At 39.5% G+C, this 17457-nt stretch overlaps 1 protein-coding gene, 1 long non-coding RNA gene and 1 pseudogene across 2 annotated transcripts; 2 read left to right on the forward strand and 1 right to left on the reverse strand.

Moving 5' to 3' along the window:
- The first annotated feature begins 723 nt into the window (after positions 1–723).
- LOC148997176 (uncharacterized) lies at positions 724–4126 on the forward strand (annotated as a pseudogene).
- A 189-nt stretch (positions 4127–4315) lies between these two features.
- LOC148997177 (G2/M phase-specific E3 ubiquitin-protein ligase-like) lies at positions 4316–9762 on the reverse strand. Its single transcript, XM_089118659.1, has 7 exons — positions 9567–9762; positions 9346–9445; positions 9077–9236; positions 8868–8974; positions 8619–8763; positions 8274–8400; positions 4316–4701 (listed from the first exon to the last, which is right to left on the reverse strand). Exons 1-7 carry the CDS (start codon positions 9757–9759, stop codon positions 4394–4396), a joined length of 1140 nt encoding a protein of 379 aa, XP_088974785.1. The 5' UTR covers positions 9760–9762; the 3' UTR covers positions 4316–4393.
- A 4770-nt stretch (positions 9763–14532) lies between these two features.
- LOC120490057 (uncharacterized) lies at positions 14533–17027 on the forward strand. The gene is made up of 4 exons (XR_016146040.1): positions 14533–14985; positions 15582–15650; positions 16057–16157; positions 16832–17027. It is a non-coding gene; the product is annotated as an uncharacterized LOC120490057 (long non-coding RNA).
- The last annotated feature ends 430 nt before the right edge of the window (positions 17028–17457 follow it).

Below are 17457 nucleotides of genomic sequence, written 5' to 3' on the forward strand. Positions count from 1 at the left end.
GTGAACATTGTATTGAAAATAAACAACAAACTGTGTTTCAAAACAAACGTTGATTTATTTATTGCGAGAAAGTTTATTGCGAGAAAGAAAGAAAAGAATATAGACATATATATTAACAATGAAATAAAAAAACAGTTTATTTTTAGTTTAATTCTTTATTTAACGTTACTTTCTTTAAGAGTGTTATAATTAAAAGAACGAGGGTGCAAATGTTAAAAATAGCGCTATAACAGGAGGGGGAAATCGGAAAAGCTACACTCCTGAAATTATGTTTAATCTGACCAATCAAAGCCCTTGCTGTCTGCGTCGCCTCGACGCGTAGTTACAAATTTTGGAGGTGCACGTCGAGCTACGGCGGAGGGGTCGGAGAGGGGTTCGCGTCGACGGATAGGTGCAGTAGCACCTCAATGCAGAACATGAGATCCACGGGGAGGAGTCGGATCACGATCCAAGGGGTGGAGATGGTTAGGATTAGGGTTGGGTTTAGGGATTAGGGGTGGGTTTAGGGATCAGGGGGCGGAGTTGGTTAGGTTTAGGTGTATGGAAGGTGGGAGGAGTTGGATCTGGATCCGACTCCTCCCCATGGATTTCATGTTCCGCAGTGAGGACCATCTCGATAGGTGTCTGCGGGGGTACGCCGTCGATTCGACGCAGAAGCATAAAACAGGCTTAAATGTATCTTACGGAAGACGGAGTTCAGTAACACACTGCAAAGTGGACGGAATGGCGGCGACACCTGAAGCTGTAGGCGTAAGTGATATTGATATATGATGGGAGCTATGTGTTTGACAATGTAGCAATTTAATCTGAAATTTGTTTGGAACATATAGGCTGACATAAGCTAATCAACCTTAACTAGCTAGTTTTAAGCAAACTCAGCAGGGGCTAAGCTGTCTCTCATCAAACTAACGTAACGTTAACTATAACATTTAGTCAGTTCTGCATGTGTAAAACAAAACGTAAAGTATGGCCAGTGGTTCCCAAACCTCTCATGGCAAGTGTGTTTTAGTTGAACTAGTGGCCGTTTATGTTAGTATAATCCAATTTAACTACACGTCACAACTTTTCCAACCCCCCCGCCCCCTTGCTATTTAAAATGGATTAATTAATTAATTAATTAATTAATTAATGAATATGTATTCAATATATTCTTAAGTGTTAATTTCATGTTGTTTTCCACTTCAACAGGACATAGTCAGACGTGAGATTACTTCCAGGCTGATCATTAAATTAGAGTCAGCACTTTCAAGAACACCTCTTGGACTTCTTACAGTTTGCATGTCGGCAGGAGCTGTACCTCTGGGAAGCACTGTCAAGGCATGCTAATGTCCCCCCAGATATTGTACAGGCGTTAAGAGATTTCCTCCATCTGGTCATGGACCACATTGAAAATGCTGAAGTTACCAGCAGTACTGTTGAAACTGTAGCTGGAGAGATGGGGCGTCCCAGGTACAATTTAGAGAAGGAGAGACTTGTTGAGCTTTTGGAGATAAATCTGTCTGTGAACTGCATTGCAAAGTTACTGTGCGTTTCAGCCAGTACAGTTAACAGACGGATGAGGGAGTTTGGTCTCTCTGCCAGACAGAACTACAGCAATGCTACTGACCAGGAGCTTGATAATGCAGTCCAACGCATCAAAAATGAAATGCCCACAGCAGGCTATCGGATGGTCAAAGGGAGGCTAAAGTCCATGGGAATCCACGTCCAGTGGAGGAGAGTTACTGCATCAATGCATCGAGTGGACTCGCTTGGGATTCTTTCTAGACTGACTGGACTGGGCTGCATTGTGCGAAGAACTTACTCTGTCAGGGGGCCCCTTTCACTGTGGCATGTCGACACTAACCACAAACTTATCAGGTCAGTACTGTACAGTACAGTTTATTCATTATTTATTTATTTTGTTAAATATAATGATGCAGACACTGATAGATCTCAAAGCATAATTACGTTTCCATGACATTTCTACAATAAAAATCCAGGTTGAAACTGGTAATGTGGTTCTTTATTTTGTTCCCATCAGGTACAACATTGTACTTTTTGGTGCAGTGGACGGCTACTCCAGGAAGGTAAGATTTCATTTCATTGGGTCTTTTCATGTGTTGGCCTTCTGATGTGTTGGCCTTCTTAAAAATTGCTATGATGTACAACAAATAATTACATGTTTGCATTCAGATGGCTGAAATACTACCTTGTTGACGTGGGAGAAAAAGTTATAATATAGGATGCCGCATGGTAGTAAGAGTTAAATAAAATTATTTATTATTTATCTATTTAAAATGTTAAATTATCAGATTCCCTGAGGCATGAAGGGACCAGAGTGTAATCCAACTGTACATGTAAGATATGGACAAATAGAAAATGTACATTTATGAAAATTTCTCATAACAGGTGATGTGCTTGAATGCTGCAACAAACAATCGTGCATCAACCGCATTCACTGCCTTCAAAAAAGCTACTGAGAGGCATGGAATACCTTCAAGGTAAGTTTTTACAGGCTTCAAGGTACAGTAACAAACATGATAGATGTTATATTTTAAGAAAGATTTTACTGTGAACTCAGGGTTCTCAAGGATTATAATTTTAAATGACACAATGTAGCACTTTATTTCTGTGTATTGTACATCTCTGACAGATTTTAACACACTGGTCATCTGTGTGTGTGCACTTCAGGGAGTGGAGAATGTTGAAATAGCCCGATATATGTTCACTGTCCGTGGAACTGATCGAGGAAGCTTCATGTCAGGAAAAAGTGTCCATAATCAAAGGTTTTCACTTTTTTGTATTTTGGATACTTTTACCAAACTAATAAAGAGGTATATTGTGTGTAAAATCATAACATAATAACATTTTATCATTCCCTTGATTGTTAAAATAATCATTTCTAAATCCGTAGGATTGAACGTTTGTGGCGGGATGTCAGAACATGTGTGATATCAAAATATTACAACACACTCCACAGCCTAGAGAAGGATCACCTTCTTGATGTGTCCTCCAGAGGTAAGGGTTTGTCTCATCATTTTGTGCTATTTATCATCTACTTTCTGTAGATTGTTGTACATCTTGGTCAGTTAAATGTTTCCTGTGTCTGTTCTATTATTATTTGATTTGTGCATGTTTGTAAGGTTTGTTGTTGTCCATCTTCTGTTGTTGATTTTTTTTTTTTTAATCCTATCATTGTGGAATTTTAGAAATGGTTTAATGCTGGGGAAAAAAAACAAATCAATGAGATGTATTTACAAAAGGCAATTCAATGATTAATGTTATGTTTTCAAAGCTCATATGTGAAAGTGACATACTCCGACCCTGTCCCTTTGTAGAAGATCTTTTGACAGTCCACCTGACATTCCTTCCTAAACTGAAGGCAGACCTGGAGGCTTTTGTGGAAGGTTGGAACAACCACCCACTGAGAACAGAAGGGAATAAAACTCCTGAGCAAATTTGGCACACAGGAATGATGCTTCGACCGATTGACCAGCCAGAGAATCTTGAGGTATTTTTTTTTCCTTTTAAAACAACTAAGTTGTAACAGTACATTTTTATATTCAAAATAAGCTGTTAATGTTACCTTGAAATGGCCCACCGGGCTCTAAACAGTGTAACACATCTTCAGCTGGTGAAACAGTCACAATTGATGCAAACGTTGGTAATACAGTTCATATGAATTCAGTAACCTCTTCATTAGGTACACTTGTACTGTTTAACACCCATACGAATATTTAAACACCTGATCAAATCAATTTGTTGCATAGTTATACAAACCCTGAATATTTATCTTCAGCTAATGTTGAAAAGCCAAACAATTGGGATGAACAGATTACATTAGATGCTAAACATGGGATGACTAATGATAGCGGTATTTTTCTGTCTTGTTCGTATGTCAGGATATTGAAGAGCCGGATATTGACTGGGATGTTGCAGCTGACTATGGAGAAGATGTGGATGGTGTGATAGTAGTCCCTGAATTTGAGTGTCCACTGAATGAACAGCAGCTAGTAGAGCTTCAGGTGCTGATTGAAGAAAACGGAGACACTGACACTAGAGACCTTTACCTCGTATGCCATGAATATGTGCTTCAGGCTTTGTCAGGTGTTTAATGTTTGTTTTTGTGATCAGAAAGTGATGTAAATAAAATATACAACCACAGTTAAATCCTTAGATTTATTCTTTTTAACAATAGAACAACTTTGTTGTACACTTGTTTGTACACAGTATAAAATACAAACAAAGCACAGAAAAGCTAACAACAACCACAGGTAAATCTTTAGATTTCTTTTTAACAATAGAACAACTTTTTTTTTACACTTGTTTGTACACGGTAGAAACAAAGCACAAAAAGGGTAACAAATTACTTACCAAGTAACTAAAATAAGTAACAAGGACCTTAAATGCTACTTTAGTGTCTGCTGAACTCGTAACCACCACAGATTGCCTCGGTTAGGTTGTTTTCAAAATCTTGGTATGTGGCTAAGTGGCGTGTAGGAAAAGTAATGGCAACAGCACAAGCATTGACAATGGGATAACAAAGGCTATGTGTCCCATAGCGGGAGTCGCATTCATGATCAAAATTAACAGTTATCTTGAATGCCTCTCTCTTGGATTCGATCAGTGGAACATGTGCCTGACCTGTGACCCACTGAAGGAAGTGACTTTGTGCCACGTGACTTTGACCTTCAGGGCTGCCCTCCTCTTGGCTGTCTGCTTCTTCTCAAAGACAAATACAAATAATTAAGATTAAGATTAGATTAAGATTCAACTTTATTGTCATTACACAAGTACAAGTACAAGGCAACGAAATGCAGTTTGGGTCTAGCCAGAAGTGCAATAGCAGCAAGTGCAGGATATCAGTGCAGTGGTTCCATAAGTGCAGTACATGGATATGTACTGAATCAATATAGAGTGGATATTAATTAAAAAACAATTATTTTTCCAAATAAATTAGTTTTATGAATATAATATACAAATAACTATTATTGTGAGCAGAGTTTACAGCTAGATATGTACAGAATATAATATACTATATGCAGATGAATATCACTATCAACAGAATTTTTACAGATATGTACAAAAAGTAATATACAGATAGTTATTACTATAAGCAACAGTGGATCAGTGAGGGTTAGAGTTCAGTAAAGAAACAGCTCTGGGGAAAAAGCTGTTCTTTAGTCTGCTGGTCCTGGTCCGGAGGCACCTGAAACGCCTACCGGAGGGCAGGAGAGAAAACAGTCTGTGGGCTGGGTGAGAGGAGTCCTTAAGGATGCCACGAGCTCGGTGCAGACAGCGTTTCTTTTGGATGTGCTCGATGGCAGGTAGTTGAGTCCCAATGATACACTGGGCAGTTTTCACCACCCGCTGCAGTGCCTTACGCTCTGCAACAGAGCAGCTCCCATACCACACTGTAACACAGTTGGTCAGAATACTTTCTATTGCACAGCGATAGAAGTTCACCAGGATAGTTGAGGAAAGCTGATTCTTCCTCAGTGTCGTCAAGAAGAAAAGGCGCTGGTGAGCCTTCTTGACAAGGCAGGAGGTGTTGGTTGTCCAAGACATGTCCGCCGAGATGTGGATTCCCAAGAACTTGAAACTGGAGATACGCTCAACAGCCATTCCATTGATGTGGATGGTGTCGTGTGTGCCTCTTGACTTTTTTCTGAAGTCCACGATGAGCTCCTTCGTTTTGGTGGTGTTGAGGAGCAGGTTATTCTCAGTACACCATGTGGCCAGGTGCTTGATCTCCTCCCTATAGGCAGTCTCATCGTTGTTGCTGATGAGACCAATCACCGTAGTGTCGTCTGCAAACTTGATGATGGAATTAGATTCGTACACAGGTTTGCAGTCGGAGGTGAAGAGGGAGTAGAGAAACGGGCTTAGCACACAGCCCTGTGGTACACCAGTGTTGAGTGTGATAAACGTGGAGCAGGTGGAGCCAGATCGAACATTCTGGGGTCTGTCGGTCAAAAAGTCCAAAATCCAGTTGCACATGGAGGTGTTGATGCCCAGGTCTGGTTTGGCTATTAGCTTAGTCGGGATGACAGTGTTGAATGCTGAGCTGAAGTCAACAAACAACATGCGTGCATAGGTGTTCTTTTTGTCCAGATGTGTGAGCACAGAGTGCAGTGTCATGGAAATTGCATCCTCTGTGCTCCTATTGCTACGGTAGGCAAACTGATGTGAGTCCAATGTGGATGGTAGAGAGTCTTTTAGGTGTGCCAGGACCAGCCGCTCAAAGCACTTCATTACGATGGGTGTGAGTGCTACAGGGCGGTAGTCGTTAAGGCACTTCGAGCTGGAGTGTTTTGGCACTGGCACAATGGAAGTGCATTTAAAGCATGTTGGTACAGCTGCTTGGGCAAGAGACAGGTTGAAAATCTCTGTAAAAACCCCAGAGAGCTGCTCCGCACATGCCCTGAGTACGCGTCCAGGGATGTTGTCTGGTCCAGCAGCCTTGTGCACGCTGATCCTGCTCAGTGCATTGCAGACATCTGTGGAGGAGAGTGTGATTGGCGGGTGGTCTGCTGTAGATTTGAGCTTGGTGGCAGTTTCTCTGTTGTCTCTTTCAAAGCGAGCATAAAAGTCATTTAGCTCGTTCAGGAAGTTGGCATCCAGTTGGATGGTGGAGTGAATGGGTTTGTAGTCACTGATGGTCTTAATGCCCTGCCACATGCGTCGAGGGTCAGCATTGGAAAGGTGACCCTCTATCTTAAGCTTGTAGCAGTGCTTGGCCTTTTTGATGGCCCTTTTCAGATTTGCTCTGGAAGTGCTATAGGCTTGTGCATCTCCTGATCTGAAGGCAGTGTTGCGTGTCTTTAGTAGGAGTCGTACTTCCCTGTTCATCCATGATTTTTGATTTGGGTATGTGGTGATCTGCTTCTGGGTTGTAACACTGTCAATGGTGGTATTAATATAATCCAATACAGAGGAGGTGTAACAGTCAATGTCCGTGTGAGAGTCACTAGTGGCTTGAGAAGCAAACATACTCCAGTCAGTGTGTAGAAACCTTTCCTGGAGTGAGAAATCTGCCCCCGCAGGCCACACCTTAATGGTCTTCACTGATGGCTTCAGACAATTGATGAGAGGTACATACTTGGGCGTGAGAAACAAAGAAATGTGCTCTGACTGTCCCAGGTGGGGGAGGGGTGTCACGACGTAAGCTCCAGCCATGTTTGTGTAAACATGGTCTAAAGTTTTGTTTCCTCTGGTGTGACAGGAAACATGCTGGTGAAATTTTGGTAGCACTGACTTTAAGTTTGAATGATTAAAATCACCAGCAACAATAAACGCAGCTTCCGGGTGGACGGTCTGTTGTTTGATGGCTGTGTGAAGTTCTTTCATAGCAAGTCTAGCATCAGCATCCGGGGGAATATAGGCTGCAGTTATAATGGTGGAAGTGAACTCCCGCGGTAAATAAAACGGTCTACATTTAACCATGAGAAACTCTAGGTTAGCTGAACAATGTCCCCCAACAATAGCAGAGTTTGTGCACCAAGCTTTATTAATGTAAATGCACAATCCACCACCTCTGGTCTTACCGGAGCCATCTAATGTTCTATCGGCCCGGAATTTATGGCGTCCCGCTATCTCAATAGCGTCCGGTATTCCACTGTTTAACCATGTTTCCGTGAAGATTAGGACATTACAGTATAAAAGTCTCTTATTGCATGTGATGTCGAGTCGAATCTTGTCCATCTTGTTCAACAGCGACCGTACATTAGCAAGGAAAATGCTGGGTAAAGAGAGCCGATGTGGTGTTAGCTTGGCTCTTAGTCCTCCGCGCTTCCCCCGCCTTTGTTTACGATCTCGACGCCGCCTGCGAGCATTTCCGCCCGGCCCGGCAGAGTGCATAGCCTCGGGTGTTCTGGCAATCTCAGGAAGCAGTCGAAGGTTGTCCATAAAACTATAGGAAGTTCGCAAACCAATATCCAAAAGCTCACATCGGGTGTAGGATGTAAAGGCACAACTGTTCTGCACGAACAGACCCGAAATGAGCAAGAAAAATACAGCAAAATTGCAGAATCTGGAGAGACCACGGGCCTCGCGATGTACTCGCGCCGCCATCATGGTCGCCATCAATTAATTTACAACATTTCTGTTCGTACAAATGCATTCGTCATATTAATGGCGGGGGTTTGACAGAATACACATACATAAACCTAAAGAGGGAGTAACTAATAAAAATAGAATAAAATGAAACCGGTGGAAAACAAGTGTTCCAAAATGATATTATGGTAAGAGTGATGGACAAGGATTATAGAAAAAGGTGCTCAGCACTGTGTTACCTCTGTCTTCCAACTTTTGCAAGAAATCCTGTAGAAAATTGATGATCCGCATCTCTCGCTGTCGTCTCACAGATCCTTCCTCACTGAAATCAGGAGATAGCGCAAGCAGAAGGAAGTCTACATTCACCTAAAATAAGGAAGCAAATCAAATGCTTAAATACGGTAAAACAGTAAGGATTGCAGATTTAAATTAAAGATTCAGTTTATGTTTTGGCCTGAAGCGTTTAGCTCTTTGAACACGCATTTGAAGGCAGCTTTAAAGTAAAAATTCAGAATATGCCATAAGAGCAAGTCATCAGTGTCTAACAGTGCCTGTTCTAATAGTTCATTCACAATGTTACTGACTTCCTGTAAGTGGCCGGGGACAAAGAGCTGCTGGCACATCTGGGTGTGCTGTGCTAACACCTCATCTAATCCGTAGAGCCTCAATCCCTCACGCAGCTGGTTCAAGATCGGGATCAGCCTCACCAGTCCATGCAAAGCGATGGCACTAATAAACAGTAAGAAAATATTAGTGTATTGATTCAGAGTTAAATTGTTAACACTAAAGCATTTTGTGAGAAATATTTATGTGTTGTGTTTATGTTAACTTACTCTGTGATGGCCTTTTTTTGGTCAACATTTATTGGCCCAGTGTAGCCACATGCCACAATCGCATCTGATAAATCTATCAGCTTTTCTCCACCTTCTGCATTTTCCACCTGAAAGTAGAGACACAACTTGATATTTGCAAAAAGAGACAAACATTGTCTGATAACTATATGTCTGACTTGGAAAAATGTATGCATTAAACATTTAAATACCTCTGTCATCAGATTTTTAATATCCTGATCAGTGACTTCGAGTACACCCAAAACTTTGTCCATCTCCCCATGGCACAAGAAATGGTAGCACCATTTTGTAAGGAAGTTTGGTGGAGGACCCCCCTGCACCAAACTTGTTGCAAAAATCTCCCCACAAGTCCTTTTGTGACAAAGACAAAAGCTATTTCCAACAAAATGGCAGTGGACTTTTACTACCTAATTAAACAATACAAACTCATATATTTTACAAGACAGACTGTGGCACCTACTTGAAACTGTTGTCCTGGTAGTCACAAATACTGTATTTAGGGTTTTTGCCCCTTTCCCCATCTCCTTCAAAAAAACGTGCTTCAATTCCACACACCATTTCTGTAAAGAACAAAGAGCTGCTTTTGTCAAATATATTAGACATGTATAAGATATTATTCACATTGATAATCTCTTAAATGTGCTTTAATCATGTGTGTTGACCTTAGTGGGGCACACATACCAGTAAGGAACTCCTCTTTACGAAGAGCGCCTTGGTCTATTCCATTTTCTCCAATGAAGGAGACCCTGAGGAGATTCTTTGGGGAGGCCTGTTTTTGCCTGGCCCACTGTTTCAGCCCCCTTTGAAACAGGTCCTCCCTTGTCACATTGATGTTGAATGACTGGGATGTGTCAACTTTCTTTTCAAGTGACATCAGAATGTCTGATACGCTACACAACAATATCAAAACAATATTGTTGAGAATTCAGTGCTACAGACCAAGGCAAGCATCATTATTCAATCCCATTCAAAATTATTCTACAGCATACCTGCCAAAGTGCTCATTGATGGTGTTCTCACTAATATCTGCATCTCCCTCATTTATGTAGCTGTAAAGATCAACACTAACAAAAAATAAATAAAAAAAATTCATAAACAGGTAACCTTAATCCATCACCTGTCCAAATTCTTTAATAAAAAAGGGAGGGGGGGGGGGGCGATGAGGGGACTATAGTGGGATTAAGCATTTTAAGCAAGTGGATACAAAATGCATCAAACTTTGTAAGATACTAAGAAGAAACTTAGAAATGCTTTACCTCTCCCCACAGACACTTGCATGCACATGGATGTCGTCTACTAAAAATAGTTGACTGCACAATGGACAAGAAACCTATGAAAATAAAAAATAGCAGTGTTAAATATACATAAAAAAATGCAGATGTACTCTTTAAGAGGTCAGATGTAAACATGCTCTTTGATGAGAAAAGATCATGTAAAACATTTCACTGGTTAATTCTTAAAACCTAAATCTTAAGAAGAAATAAAAGCAATTTGCTCACCTTACTCTCCGAATGTGATGCCTGCACATCACCAGATCCCTGCACATCACCAGATTCCTGTAAAACATTTCTGGGTCATTCACATCAGATATATTGGAAAGAAACTCATAAATGTATGGCTCAATAATATGAAATCCTATGTATAATCTCTTCATTTGTATTGATAGCTTACCACTTCGTCATCCAATTCGATGATGTCATCATCACAATGGGGCTATAAAATTAAATATCAAGACTTGATGACTTCCAAAAAAGTAATAGCTATAAACAACAGTGCCAGAAACAATTTTGGGTTAAGCTGACAGGGGCACTGCTAACATGGTCCCACCATCCAATAGTGAAATTTAAGAAATGACACAATGACCAACCTGTACATCGAATAAGGAGAAAGAACATCAAATTTATAGATTCAAATTAGCAAGCTATACCTCAACCTTGACTTTAGACTGGATGCATGTCTTGACATGGAGACCGAGGAGCTGCAGAGGCACATACTCTTGGCATGACACACACCGGGCTTTCGGCATGGCCTGGAACTCCAGAGCTGTGAAGGGTAGGGGAGAAATGTCCAGTGTGTTCTGGATGGGCATAATGTAGAGACATCCCTTGCCTCCCCAGCTCTTCACAAGGCTCGCCCCTGTGTGTCCTTCCTCTTCAGGTGTCAACAAGTTGAGTTTTCGTTGACCTGATCCTCCTGTTTAAGTTCAAATATTAAACAAATATTTATTTTCTGCCCCTTACTGGAAGGATCATGCTTTTCAAACATGAGAACTTGATAACAAACAAAAAGATTCAATAAATTTCCTTTGCTTGGAGAAAAAACTTCAATCTCTTGCTTTTTACCCATGGCTTTGTGCAGCATCCAGGCACCCTCCAGTTCTGACATCTTTGGATATGTCTCAGAAAGAATGTGTGTAATCTATGAATTTAAAGTGTGTGAGTAAGATTAGATCAATGAGCTCAAGACAAATCTGTTCATTAGGGTTATTGGCAGCATTCCAAAAATAAATGATATGGTTTTGGTGGCTAGGATTGGGGCTACTGTTTTCACTGGATATGCTGTTTTAGTAATAGTATAGGATAAATTTATAATTTATTTCAGTTCTTACTTCGTTATAAGCGTCATACCACATACCTCATTATGGCAAGCATCCTCTGGAACATTTACAGTCCTTCTTCCTAACCCAGCTTGTAAAAGCATTAGCTCATCAGATGGTTTGGGGGTTCTCTCTGTTGGGCTGTCCAGAAGAAAGAATTGGACTGGCGTTGTTTTGGTACCTGACCTTTTTTTCGACCATCGTGTAGGAGGCCTACACTTCTGCTTATCTTTAAATAGTCCAGGGAAACACCTGTAGAAAGAGTAGTAGATGAAATTCGAATTAATTTGAATCAGCAATCAAACAACTGTGTGAGGGACTGAAGAGGGCTGTTAACAGCTGAGATGCATCCTTTGAACAACATCCCAACCTGGTCATATCCTTTTGAATCGCAGTCTGTGCCGGTCCACGCACCGCATTTTCCCTTCGTGGTTGCTGGGGTGTGTCCTGCCTGGAGCCTGATTGTGCATTGCACTGTCCCTGAACTTCATTGTTCATTCAACATAATTAATTCACTGACAACATATAACTTCAGTTGTTTTATAAGCTGAATGAATGGGCTCTATGCACAGCGGTATTTCCGGTGAAGGTTTAAGGATGCTCGATATCTTCCGCCGATCGTAGAGTCCAATGCAATACCGAGAATTTATATTGAATTTTATACTCCATGGTTATAGTAAAGAAACGTTACTCACGAAAACAGATAAAACAGACACCCCTCGTTGTGTTTATGCTTCTTTTTAAATTATATTAAATAAACATAACTATATAAAATTACATCTAAACGTATGAAAGTTTCGTTTCAAAGATGGGAGGACAGTACATTTTGAAGACTCTGCCATAATCCCGTTTTCCTCGATTTTCCACCATTTTAATCTCCCCAACCGGAAACTGAAGAGCATCCTTGCGTCAAATGTGGAACTTGTGCGTGCATATAGCCCATAGGTGAGCTGTATGATGATGACAGCAACACTTCCATGACGAATGTTGTTGAAGTTGTTTATGAAGTTGAGTATTTATATATTGTTATATGTATACGGGGAAACCAACATAATGTAATCAAACCACACGTTGTCTAGAGATGGCAACGCAACCTAGTAACGATAGTTACTGAGTCATGATACATACCGTTTGGTTTAGGATTGCTCAATGTAGCTCTCATCCTGGCCACCAAATCGAGGGCCATATTGCGCAAATCTTCCTAGAGGAATGGGGAGAAATAAAGAAATGTAACTGAAACAAACAGCACCACAAATTGAACTACTTTAACGTAATAAAACTATTTTTGAAAATAGTTTACCTCCTATTTGGCGTCCGCCATTTTCATTTACATCTAATTATAAATGGCAAGATGAGCTGGGATCCACACAAAAATACAACAAGGGACAATGTGAACATGTGTGGCTAAGTTAATCAACATTCAAAACAGTATTTTACTGCATTGGATGTTAGCCTGCAAAATCAAATGCATTAACTCAGCCTCAATAAGAATAGCACATTTAACGTTACATGTGAAAACAATTATGTTATGATTCTAGTTGTCTAAGAACGTTTTAAAATGAGTGTGTCGGGGGATCAGCATCACAAGTATTGGCTGAGGCATTAGCTACAGAACGAATATGCTAACTTAGCTAAGTTACATTACTTATTACTCATATGTAACGTTAATGTTACTAAACAAAACGTAGGCGTCATCGTTCGCAAATATATACATCTATGGTAACTGATTTAACTAGAGACATTTTATGTATATTAAAACCTCATTCTAATTCATTCACTTACCACTCTTCTTTGGTGGTAACTTAGCCCAACTCGTGCCCGTGCTTCCTGTAATGAGAGCTGTCAATCAAGGTAGAAGGATGTCTCTGTGGTTGTGATGACGATGAAAGGCGACCAATCATAAGAGGGCCAGTGCCCTCCCATAGGTCCCGCCCCCAAACTGTCAAAAGTCATGTAGACGCGAGGGAGCAGAAATCAGCTGAGGGAGCAGAAATCCACTACGCGAGCAAAACAGCACTTCGCGTAGCCACCCGTCCCGCGTAGCGCGTGCGCGCACAGCGTTTGAAGCCCAATTCATGCGTCCCGCAAATTGAGACCGTGTCACGCATAATCAATGCTTGCTCAAAAAAAAAAAAAAAAAAAGTCGGTCAGTCTATCTATATCCTCGAGACCCAGGCAGCCAAACGTTGTGCCTGAACTCGTTCACGTTCATGAACTCGTTCATATTTTGGGTGAACTAAACGTATTGTTTTACTGCCTGTCCTGATTAACGTGTGAACTCTGTGAACGCACGCTCTCTCAGTTTAACTTCGTTCAATATGGAGTTACCTTTGTGTCTTTTTTATTCAATCAAACATACTGCGTTTGAGAGTAAATCTAATTATTTTGTAATAAAATAACCCTGCAAACATGCCCCTGCGGGGCCGACGCTGGCTTTTTGTGGGCACAGTGGGCTAGGGCCAGCCCACGCCAAACCTAAACAGGCCCAGTGCGGGTTGCCCAGACGAGGCCCACAGCTTTGGGCTCACTGCGGGCTATCAGTGAGCAGCCCACACTAGCGGGCTGCCCACATTAAGCCCATGATGGCCCACTGTGGGCCATCCCATTCGGGCCCATGAGCAGGTTTTGCACCTTTGGGCCCATGCGGGTTTAGTTTAGGTAGCCCACATTTAGATTTGCCCACATGCCCACAATGTCGTCAGTACGTCCTCTAATCATAATAACTTGGTAATTTTAATTCTCTTAAAATATATATATATATATATATATATATATATATATATATTAAGAGAATAAGAAAGCACTAATAATATATATATATATATATATATATATATATAAAGAGAATAAGAAAGCACTAATAACTTGGTAATTTTAATTCTCTTAAAAAAAAATTAAACAATTTAAATATATATATATATATATATATATATATATATATTTAAATTGTTTAAAAATGTTTTATTTTTTTAAGATATATATATATATATATATATATATATATATATATATATATATATATAAGAGAATAAGAAAGCACTCTTTATATAAAGATGGTAATGAAATTACGGGCCTGTTGCAGTTTCATTCCACACTTTATGTTACATATTTATATTACACGTTGCTCTTTATATTACATGTAGGCCTTTATATAATACAGATGTCATGAAATTGCTTTACAATAAAAGTAAAAGCAAAATGGTATTAAAAAGCATAATTGTCAACTGAATGGGTCATAGAACTACACAATGAGTTTAAATTCATTATATAAAATTAAAGATATTTTAAATTGTTAAATGTTATAATTCTAGATGTTTATTTAAATGCTGCGTGCCTTTTGACGTGTTCTATGGTTTCAATATGGGCGTACGTGCGCGAGTCGCATTCAAATCTGATTCAAAGACAGGAGCGCGCGCGAGCAGATGGAAACCATGGAAACGAGGAAACCCATCAACTGACAAACAGCAAACTAGCGTCTCTCACTGTTGTTTTCTCTGCTTTCAGGTAAGTCTTGTTACCAAAATCACACAAATAGTATACAAACCTTCCTGATATATGTCTTGCGTGTAATTGATACACTTCTGTTGAATATTTACTTTATAGAAATAGTTTTGTGTCTTCGATAAAGTCCGTTAGCATCTGACTGAACCGTTTCGAGCTAACGTTAAGTTGTTTACGTTACAATTGAGCTCTTGTTTTACATAAGTGTGGGTTTTTAACCACATTTTTGTGTTGATAACAGTTTTTGATAGTTTTGTTTTGCTGGTAATTTGTCAATGGGTGATTGGAAGTTAGCTAAGTTAATTTATTTAACCTTGAAAGAATTCATTGTAACGTAGGCTACTTAATGACGTCATTTACAAATATTGGTAATAAGTGATTTCAGAAGGAACAGGAAAAAAACACAACAAAGGGGAATTATTGTTTAATCATGATAATTATTTCATATGCATTATTGCACAATATATTACCTTAAGATTTTTTATGTATATTCTTTAGCTATGCTCTAGCTTGCTTCCTTGTATTAAACCCTTTGTTCTATTGTAAATTCAATGTAATATTGTTGGCTCTGTGACACATTGCATGTTATTTTCTTGAAGATCATCATAGATGTCCTGCTGCACCCCCTGGGGTCCAAGACAATCTCCACGGCTATGACCTCGACTATAGTAAGCAAAACTTCATACATACTGTTTAATTGTTGTGGGTCTGTAGGATTTATGATTTTGAATGAAGTCTCTCACTTTAAATTCATTAACTACAGTTTTTTTCAGTGACATTGTACTTGAGAAGCTAAATAATAGGTGGCAAATATAATGTTATAATAGTCATAGTTATAATAATTCAGGATAATAGTCATGGGTATATATATATATATATATATATATATATACAGTATATATATATATATATATATATATATATATATTATTTTTTTATTTTATTTTTTCTCTGGGTGTGTTTTTAATTATGTTGGCCAATGAGACACCATACTGTCCAACTCAAAGCTATTTTTTTATGTATGTTTGACTGATAAATACTGAAATTCTTTTTACTTTCAAATGCTGAATTCAGGGGGTTATGGCTGTGCTCTTGTTACCAGATGAGATATCATTTGATCCTGTGATTCTTCAGGACAAGATCTTGATGCCATCCACACCCAGTACATGACGAAGGTGAGTTTCACAATAGCTATATCACCATCACAAACCAAGAGGCCAAACACAACAGGCCTTCATCCATATGAACTCACCCATATGTAGGAATAGGTTCCGAAATCCGGTATTAAACATTAAACGGGCCCTGGGGCCAAATTAAGAAAGACTGCAGTATCGATAAGCTCAGATGTTATCAGTTCTGCTGACGGTACTGAAGAAATTACACACACACTATTTATTATAGACATTATCTTGTGTCATTGTCATGTGTTTTTCAGGCTGGTTGTTTGTCATTTTGTAAGAGTAGAGAGAGGCTGTACCTCAGTGAAGACTTATTTTACATTAGATAATTCAATTTCCGTACCTGATAAGTTAGATTTTCCGAAAAAACTTCATGCACTGCTTATTTCAATTGTATTTTTCTTCTATTGAATTTATCAATACTTGTAATTTGTTATAATTTTCAATGCAGATTCACTCAATAATCTCTTGAAATTTGTTTTTATATCGCAATATATATAGCAGCAGATAAACAAAATATTTTATTTAAGGTTTTTAGTATTGTGCAGCTCTAATATTGAGCATTTAACCTGATTGAACCTGGAATTGTTATAATAACCTGGAATAATTTGTGATACCAGATGTATGATTATGTATGATAGATTTTGAACTGTATTTTTTTTTTTTTGCAGGTTTTCTGGGATCCACAGTGGAAGGCATCAAGGCGTGAGATGTTGGCTGGACAGATGTACCTGTACACCACACCGACCTCTGCTTTTACATGGATGGCGGATTACTATCATGTTCTGTAAAGGTTTCATTATAGCAAAACAGAGCACCTGTGACAGTGGAATCTGTAGGTGTAACGTAGTCAGTTAAAAGTAGTCAGGTGTAGTGTTGTCAAAAAACTCGGTACTTCGGTACCAAGTCGGTACTAAAAAAAAAAAATGTTACGGTACCAGCTTTTCTAGGTACCGAGTACCAGGTTAATCCAGTTTTGTTCTAGACGCGATGTCTTAAACGTGCACAGTTGCGTCCTCTTTATAACGCTGATATGGCTCTCTCTCTCTCTGAATCCACTTGTTGAAACGAAAGGAGGAAAGAGCCACATATGGAAATATTTTGGATTAGGCTAATGTCACGTTGCCATAAGAGGCCGATTACATGCAAATTCGCAATTTCAAATATAGGCGTGATTCAAGCGCGCTCATAATACAAACTCGTTGGCGTTGCATAGCAACGACAGACGCCGCGTGAGAGCAAGCGCTTTGGAAAGAATAAGCACGCGCAAAAATATAATTAAAAAACACGCGCGACA

Source organism: Pimephales promelas, chromosome 2 (genome assembly GCF_988280905.1).
Source record: "Pimephales promelas chromosome 2, fPimPro1.hap1.1, whole genome shotgun sequence".
Lineage (NCBI taxonomy): Eukaryota > Metazoa > Chordata > Actinopteri > Cypriniformes > Leuciscidae > Pimephales > Pimephales promelas.

Coding starts and splice junctions, on each gene's coding strand:
- LOC148997177 (XM_089118659.1), bottom strand. CDS start 9,759: ATGTCACTTGAAAAGAAAGTTGACACATCCCAGTCATTCAACATCAAT. Junction 9,446..9,566: donor TAAAGAGGAGTTCCTTACTG/GTATGTGTGCCC, acceptor TGTTCTTTACAG/AAATGGTGTGTGGAATTGAA. Junction 8,764..8,867: donor CAAAAAAAGGCCATCACAGA/GTAAGTTAACAT, acceptor ACTGTTTATTAG/TGCCATCGCTTTGCATGGAC.